The sequence below is a fragment of the Prionailurus viverrinus genome, chromosome B3, assembly GCF_022837055.1.
Source record: "Prionailurus viverrinus isolate Anna chromosome B3, UM_Priviv_1.0, whole genome shotgun sequence".
NCBI lineage: Eukaryota > Metazoa > Chordata > Mammalia > Carnivora > Felidae > Prionailurus > Prionailurus viverrinus.
This window is the reverse complement of record NC_062566.1, coordinates 65,469,923-65,479,220: the sequence shown is the minus strand read 5'-3', so window position 1 is coordinate 65,479,220 and position 9,298 is coordinate 65,469,923. Positions and strand designations below refer to the sequence as shown.

At 38.0% G+C, this 9,298-nt stretch overlaps 1 protein-coding gene across 2 annotated transcripts; it reads right to left on the bottom strand.

The window, feature by feature from the left end:
* Positions 1-7,364: 7,364 nt before the first annotated feature.
* LOC125168381 (olfactory receptor 4F3/4F16/4F29-like) lies at positions 7,365-8,904 on the bottom strand. 2 transcript variants are annotated; one of them, XM_047863464.1, is made up of 2 exons: positions 8,003-8,904; positions 7,365-7,386 (listed from the first exon to the last, which is right to left on the bottom strand). In XM_047863464.1, exons 1-2 carry the CDS (start codon positions 8,902-8,904, stop codon positions 7,365-7,367), a joined length of 924 nt encoding a protein of 307 aa, XP_047719420.1. The 2 variants fall into 2 exon arrangements, with proteins under 2 accessions (XP_047719420.1, XP_047719419.1); XM_047863463.1 differs by lacking the exon at positions 7,365-7,386 and having other exon boundaries at positions 7,966-8,904.
* Positions 8,905-9,298: the final 394 nt, after the last annotated feature.

Below are 9,298 nucleotides of genomic sequence, written 5' to 3'. Positions count from 1 at the left end.
CCTGCCCCTCCCGCCCCCATGCACCTTGCCGAACCACCCCAGCTAATACGCCAGATCCCCAGCACCACAAGCCTGGCAGTGTGCAAGTAGCCCAGAAGGGCCACACCACCCCACATTGAATCCTGCCCCTAGGAGAGGGGAAGAGAAGGCACACACCAGTCTGACTGTGGCCCCAGCAGTGGGCTGGGGGCACACATCAGGTCTGACTGCGGCCCTCCCACAAATGCAAGTTATTCAAGACAGCACAGGGGAAGTGCCCTGCAGTCCCGCACCACTCCAGGGACTACCCAAAATGAAGAAACGGAAGAATTCCCCACAAAAGAATCTCCAGGAAATGACAGCTAATGAACTGATCATAAAGGATTTAAACAATATAACAGAAAGCGAATTTGGAATTATATTCATAAAATTAATCACTGGACTTGAAAACAGTATAAAGGCCAGCAGAGAATCTCTTGCTACAGAGATCAAGGGACTAAGGAACACCCAGGAGGAGCTAAAAAATGCTATCAATGAGCTGCAAAATAAAATGGAAACAACTACGGCTCGGATTGAAGAGGCATAGGAGAGAAAAGGTGAATTAGAAAATAAAATTATGGAAAAAGAAGGTGAGAAAAAGAGAGAGAAAAAATCCAGGAGTATGAGGGGAAATTTAGAGAACTAAGTGATGCACTAAAGAGAAATAATATACGCATAATTGGTATTCCAGAGGAGGAAGAGAGAGGGAAAGGTGCTGAAGGTGTACTTGAAGAAATAATAGCTGAGAACTTCCCGGATCTGGGGAAGGAAAAAGGCATCGAAATCCAAGAGGCACAGAGAACTCCCTTCAGACGTACCTTGAATCAATCTTCTGCATGACCTATCATAGTCAAACTGGCAAAATACAAGGATAAAGAGAAAATCTGAAAGCAGCTAGAGATAAACGTGCTCTAACCTATAAAGGGAGACCTATAAGACTCATAACCAATCTCTCTACTGAAACTTGGCAGGCCACAAAGGAATGGCAGGAGATCTTCAACGTGATGAACAGAAAAATTATGCAGCCGAGAATCCTTTATTCAGAAAGTCTGTCATTAAGAATAGAAGGAGATATAAAGGTCTTCCCAAACAAAAACTGAAGGAATTCGTCACCACTAAACCAGCCCTACAAGAGATCCTAAGGGGGATTCTGTGAGTGAAATGTTGCAAGGACCACAAAGTACCAGAGACATCACTACAAGCATGAAATCTACAGACATCACAATGACTCTAAACCCATATCTTTCTATAATAACACTGAATATAAATGGACTAAATGCTTCAACCAAAACACAGGTTATCATAATGGATAAAAAAAAAAAAAAAGGACTCATCTATTTGCTGTCTACAAGAGACTCATTTTAGACCTGAGGACACCTTCAGACTGAAAGTGAGGTCATGGAGATCTATCATGCTACTGGAAGTCCAAAGAAAGCTGGAATAGCCATACTTATGTCAGACAAACTAGACTTTAAATTAAAGGTTGTAACAAGAGATGAAGAAGGACATTATATAATAATTACAGGGACTATCCATCAGGAAGAGCTAACAATTATAGAGGTCTCTGTGCCAAATACAGGAGCTCCCAAATATATAAAACAATTACTCACAAACATAAGCAACCTTATTGATAAGAATATGGTCACTGCAGGGGACTTTAATCCTCCACTTACAACAATGGATAGATCATCTATACACAGGATCAATAAAGAAACAAGGGCCCTGAATGATACATTGGATCAGATGGACTTGACAGATATATTTAGAACTCTGCATCCCAAAGCAACAGAATATACTTTCTTCTCGAGTGCACATGGAACATTCTCCAAGATAGATCATATACTGGGTCACAAAACAGCCCTTCATAAGTATACAAGAATTGAGATCATACCATGCATACCTTCAGACCACAATGGTATTGAGCTTGAAATCAATCACAGGAAAAAGTCTGGAAAACCTCCAAAAGCATGGAGGTTAAACAACACCCCACTAAAGAATGAATGGGTCAACCAGGCAATTAGAGAAGAAATTTAAAAATATATGGTAACAAATGTAAATGAAAATGCAATAATCCAAACGCTTTGGGATGCAGCGAAGGCAGTCCTGAGAGGAAAATAAATTGCAATCCAGGCCTATCTCAAGAAACAAGAGAAATCCCAGAAGAAAATCTAACAGCGCACCTAAAGGAAATAGAAGCAGAACAGCAAAGACACCCCAAGCCCAGCCAAAGGAGAGAAATAATAAAGATCAGAGCACAAATAAACAATACAGAAGCTAAAAAAAAAACAACAACTGTAGAACAGATTAATGAAACCAAGAGTTTAATTTTGATAAAATAAACAAAATTGATAAACCTCTAGCCAGGTTTCTCAAAAAGAAAAGGCAGAGGACCCAAATAGATAAAATCATGAATGAAAATGGAATTATTACAATCAATCCCTCAGAAATACAAGCAATTGTCAGCGAATACTATCAAAACTTATATGCCAACACACTGGACAACTTGGAAGAAATGGACAAATTCCTAAGCACCCACACACTTCCAAAACTCAAACAGGAAGAAATAGAAAATTTAAACAGACCCATAACAAGCAAAGAAATTGAATCAGTTATGAAAAATCTCCCAACAAGAGTCCAGGACCAGAAGGCTTCCCTGGGGAAGTCTACCAGACATTTGAAGCAGAGATAATACCTATCCTTTTCAAGCTGCTCCAAAAAAATAGAAAGGGAAGGAAACTTCCAGACTCATTCTATGAAGCCAGCATTACTTTGATTCCTAAACCAGACAGAGACCCAGCAAAAAAAGAGAACTACAGGCCAATATCCCTGATGAATATGGATGCAAAAATTCTCAATAAGATACTAGCAAATCGAATTCAACATCATATAAAAAGAATTATTCACCATGATCAAGTGGGATTCAATCCTGGGCTGCAGGGCTGGTTCAACATTCGCAAATCAATCAATGTGATACATCACATTAATAAAAGAAAAGATAAGAAGCATATGATCCTCTCAATCGATGCAGAAAAAGCCTTTGAAAAAATTCAACATCGTTTCTTAATAAAAATCCTTGAGAAAGTCAGGATAGACAGAACATACCTAAACATCTTAAAGGCATTTATGAAAACCCACAGCTAATATCACCTCAATGTGGAAAAACTGAGAGCTTTCCCCTGATATCAGGAACATGACAGGGATGTCCAATCTCACCCCTGTTGTCTAACATAGTGTTAGAAGTCATGATATTATACATGGAAAACCCAGTAGACTCCACCAAGAGTCTACTAGAACTGATACATGAATTCAGCAAAACGCAGGACACAAAATCAATGTACAGTAATCAGTTGCATTCGTATACACTAATAATGAAGCAACAAAAAGACAAATAAAGAGACTGATCCCATTCACAATTGCACCAAGAAGCATAAAATACCTAGGAATAAACCTAACCAAAGATGTAAAAGATCTGTATGCTGAAAACTATAGAAAGTTTATGAAGGAAATTGAAGAAGATTTAAAGAAATGGAAAAACATTCCATGCTCATGGATTGGAAGAATAAATATTGCCAAAATGTCAATACTACCCAAAGCCATCTACACATTCAGTGCAATCCCAATCAAAATTGCACCAGCATTCTTCTCGAAGGTAGAACAAGCAATCCTAAAATTTGCATGGAACCACAAAAGACCCCAAATAGCCCAAGTAATATTGAAGAAGACCAAAGCGGGAGCCATCAAAATCCCAGACTTTAGCGTCTACTACAAAGCCGTAATCATCAAGACAGCATGGTATTGGCACAAAAACAGACACACAGAGCAACGGAATAGAATACAGACTCCAGAATTGGACCCACAAACATATGGCAAACTAATCTTTGAAAAAGCAGGAAACAATATCCAATGGAAAAAAAATCTCTTTAACAAATGGTGCTGGGAGAACTGGAAAGCAACATGCAGAAGAATGAAACTAGACCACTTTCTGACACCATTCACAAAAACAAACTCAAAATGGATAAAGGACCTGAGTGTGAGACAGGAAACCATCAAAATCCTAGAGGAGAAAGCAGGAAAAAACCACTCTGACCTCAGCCAGAGCAATTTCTTACTTGACACATCTCCAAAGTCAAGGGAATTAAAAGCAAAAATGAACTATTGGGACCTCATGAAGATAAAAAGCTTCTGCACTGCCAAGAAAACAATCAACAAAACTAAAAGGCAACCGACGAAGAGGAAGAGTTATTTGCAAATGACATATCGGACAAAGGGCTAGTATCCAAAATTTATAAAGAGCTCACCAAACTCCACACCCAAAAAACAAATAATCCAGTGAAGATATGGGCAGAAAACATGAATAGACACTTCTGTAAAGAAGACATCCGGATGGCCAACAGGCACATGAAAAGATGCGCAACATCGCTCCTCATCAGGGAAATACAAATCAAAACCATACTCAGATACCAACTCACACCAGTCAGAGTGGCTAAAATGAACAAATCGGGAGACAATAGATGCTGGCGAGGATGTGGAGAAACGGAACCCTCTTGCACTGTTGGTGGAAATGCAAACTGGTGCAGCCACTCTGGAAAAAGTGTGGAGGTTCCTCAAAAAATTAAAAATAAACCTACCCTATGACCCAGCATTAGCACTGCTAGGAATTTACCCAAAGGATACAGGAGTGCTGACACAAGGGGCATTTGTACCCCAATGTTTGTAGCAGCACTTTCAACAATACTCAAATTATGGAAAAAGACTAAATGTCCATCAACTGATGAATGGATAAAGAAATTGTGGTTTACATACACAATGGAATACCACGTGGCAATGACAAAGAATGAAATATGGCCTTTCATAGCAACATGGATGGAAATATAGAGTGTTATGCTATTTGAAATAAGTCCTACACAGAAAGACAGATACCGTATGTTTTCACTCTTATGTGGATCTTGAGAAACTTACAGGAGACCTGGGGGGGGTGGGGGGAGGAGGAAAAAAAAAAAGAGGTTACAGTGGGAGAGACAGCCAAACCCTAAGAGACTCTTAAAAACTGAGAACAAACTGAGGGGTGATGGAGGGTGGGAGGGAGGACAGGGGGGGTGATGGGTAATTAGGAGGGCACCTGTTGGAATGAACACTGGGTGTTGTATGGAACCAATTTGACAATAAATTTCATATTAAACACACACACACACACACACACACAAAACAAACAAACAAACGTTAAAAAAATTTTTAAGTGGATATACGTTTTAGCAGGTAAAAACCTTTTGGGAAAATTACAATGTGAATAAAGAATTTAAATGATTATGATCCTCTATTGATTCTAAATATATCAATCTCTAAAGGAAGTAATCTGAGATACAGACAACATATGTAATATTTTCAAGCAGAGTACAAAATTAAAGATAATCTAATAGATCAATGAGAGAGGAATAACAAATATAATTATGATTCTCATATAATGCAGTAGTATGTATGTATTTAAAACTATTTTGAAAAAAATTAAATTAAATTAAAAAAATAAAAAATAAAAAAAATAAAAAAATAAAAAATAAATAAATAAATAAAATTATTTTGTACTACAACATTTGATAATGCGAAAAACTTCTCTGAATGTAATATTCATCAAAAAGGCAGGCAGGATAAAATGCAGAGACCATTAAATGTCCCTTTTATAAATATCTATTTTTATTTAAGCAGAGAAAAACACTATAAATTAGCATATCAAAATATTGCCACTAATTATCTCCACATAGTGATTTTATGGGTGATTTCTACTTCATCTCTAATTCAAAGGAAGCTTTTCTTTTTATTAGAAGAAAAAAATTGTATTAGAAAAAATAGTACTTTCTTAAGTAATAAAACATGGAGGAATTCACATCAGAAATCATGGAAAATACACTCTTCTTAGAACCAGAAATGTATTTATCAATACCCTTTCGATTATACAGGACAAAACCACACCTCAAACAAACTTAAGCAAGAAGGTTAATGTATTCGCCCATTTATTAGCTCAGCTGGTCACCAAATTCATTGGTGGGCAAGAATGAAGCTGAATGCCAAAGACTGTTGGAACCAAGAAACTGGCTACTGCCAAGCTTCTATCTGTAAATCCTACGTCTTTTTCCACATATGTTTTTTCAGTATCCCAGACTTGATTTTTGACAGCAGGAAGTATGATGGCCAGCAGTTTCTCCATATCACAGCTCAAAAAGGGATGAGCTTGTTTTCTCTCTGTTCTTGGGTCTACCATCCTGAGGAAAAGCTCAGATTTGGCCCATCTTGGTCAGAGGCTCATACCTGAAGCCTTCAACTATGGCTAAGAGATGTGTCATCAAGACTTGGTTCAGAAGCATCCTTTAAGCAAACAGAAGTAGTCAGAGAGGTAGGATTTACATGTCACCTTCCAGTCATATGACATGGTTACGGCAAGACAAAGCTACATTTACCAGGAGAAGCAGGTTGCTGATTTGAGCAAATAACACACTAGATGTCCACTAAAAGCAGTTATCTCTTCAGAGTACAAAGAATGACCTTTAAAATTAAGTGATACAGAAAATCTTCAGGTACTATGCAGTTGGTGCATCTGCCTTATCATACATACAGACCTGATAGAAGAGCAGAAAGACAAAAGATTGGGAGGCGTAGAAATTTTTTTAAATCAGAGAGGAATCTGGTAACCTGCTAGCCTACTGAACCTTATTTAATCAGTAAAAGAGAAACCTGGAATCTCCGCTTTAAAAACACTACTTCCAAACAAATCTTAGCAGACAGAGTATAAGTGCTAGCTACTAAACTGTTTTCCAAGTATCCATCAGGGGTGTCAAAAATAATGAATGAATGATAAAAAGAGCAATGGAAATCGAAAGAAAACACAAATAAATTAGCAAGTGACATTGTAATTTCATTAATAAGGACCACTTACAAGACAATAGGAATACTGATTAACTGGTTAAGGACTATGTGTAAGGATACATAAGGTTCAGAGTTATTTGTACTACATCTCTGAGAATGAGCCTTGGTTCTTCTTTGTTAAAATGGATATGAATGGAAATTTCTAAATCCATGTATGCAAATCCCTTATTCCTCTAGAATATAATACATTCATATAAAAAAACACCTCCCAAACTAAAACTCAGCTTGCAATGCCTCAAATCCTGTAAATGCAATGGGAATAGTATTATTTCATAAGAAAGAAAAGGAAGAACCAGGCTAGTTACAAAAAAAATGAGAACGAATCTTAAAGAACATAGGAGTTAGAGAGTCTGAAACAGAATACAAACAAAAGTCAAAAGGTAAATCTTGTGAGACCAACCAGCTCTGTCCAGACAGAAAGGTGGCCTGGCCTAAGGATCCATTACTTTTCCACTTCTGATGGCAGGCCTATCCTCAAAGGCATCAAAATCTCATGTGATTATTTGAGTGTCCTGCTGACTCCTCTTACTCCGGTTCCCTCCTCATTAATGTCCTTACATCACTTGACTTCTCATAAATTTCCCTTCACTGAATTAATCAATTAGGCTTACATGAAAGTTCAGACCACTTGCTGATCTTTCACAGCAAGTTAATCAATTGACATCTTGATATACGTATATATTTCTATCTAGTATCAATTTATTTTGTGTCAATCAGCATTCCCTTACATAACACACTCTGACACTGAAGAGACACTATTTTGAATTCTATACCACAGTAAATTCATCAAGGTAATGTCTCCTGAGAGACAAGCAATTGTCCTTCTCTGGGAGCTACTGTGTTTCACACCACATGCTTCCTTCAACCAACCGTAGGCAGCAACACAATCTCTCAGTTAAGATTTTTAAAGACCCTTGTTATTTTAATCTGGGACAACTCAATGGTAGTAAGGTACTTGGAATCTAGTATTCAAACTATAGATATGTAATGTTACTTCAAGTCAGTAAGGAAATTTTGTAATACTTGTGTCATTTAAGAAATCCTTCTATAAACAATAAACCGACTACACACTTTCCTCATTGCCACTTTCATCTCTTTGTTCCTGAATGTATAGATGACTGAGTTAAAAAAAGGAGTGAGAACTGCATCAAAAACAGCAAGATTTTTGTCTAGGTGTGAGGTGGGGTGAGGCCAGATATAAACGAAGATGCAAGGGCCAAAGAACAGAATTACCACCATGACATGAGTTGACAAAGTGGAGAGGGCCTTAGTTGTGCCTGCTGAAGAGTGTTTCCGAACAGTGATCAGGATAGAAATGTACGAGACAATCAATATGAAGAATGATCCCAGAGATATGAACCCACTGTTGGCTATGACCATGAACTCTAGACGGTAGGTATCTGTGCAGGCAAGTCTGATGAACCGAGGAAAGTCACAATAAAAGCTGTCTAACACATTAGGGCCACAGAATGGCAATGTTATTACAAAACCCAGTTGAATCACAGAGTGGGTCAAGCCAATTACCCAGGCAGCAACTGAAAGCAAAATACACATTTTTCGGTTCATAATAGTCAAATAGTGCAGAGGCTTGCATATGGCAACATATCTGTCAAAGGCCATGGCGATGAGCAGCACCATCTCCATGCCACCGATGACGTGGATGAAGAAGATTTGAGCGATGCAGCCACCAAAGGAGATGACCTTACGCTTTCTGAAAAGGTCATAAATCATCTTCGGAGAAATGACACAAGAAACTCCCAGGTCAATGAAGGACAGGTTGGCCAACAGAAAGTACATGGGGGAGTGTAAGTGAGGGTCAGAAATCACAGTGAGCATGATGAGGGAGTTTCCCATCATGCTTGCCACATAAAACGTAGAGGAGAACACAAAGAGGAGAAGTTGGATCTCCCAGGAATCGGTGAGTCCCAGGAACACAAACTCTGACACCACAGAGTGATTTGCTCTATCCATTGATTTATCTGCTAGAATGTTCCAGACAAAAGAAAATAACAAGAAACTAAAATGAGAATGTTAATAAAGTTCTACATTAAAATGATTAATTAATCAAGGATATTCACATTGTGAGAACAAGATAACTCCTCAATTCCTTGTCAGGGTCATTATTAAATATGCATTTTACTGGGATCACCTAAAGCAGTTGAGTCACTTCCACATACAGTATTCCTAACACAGTGGCTGCAAGGACTATGGATCTATAAACAAGAAAATGATGCAAATATGAAAACATAGATGTATATAGCAAGGATCATGAGGCACGGGGAAGGTGGTGCAATGCAACACAAACAGAAAAAGAAAGAAGAGGTAAAGATTGCATTTGCCAGAATTCACTGCTATTGCTTTTTTT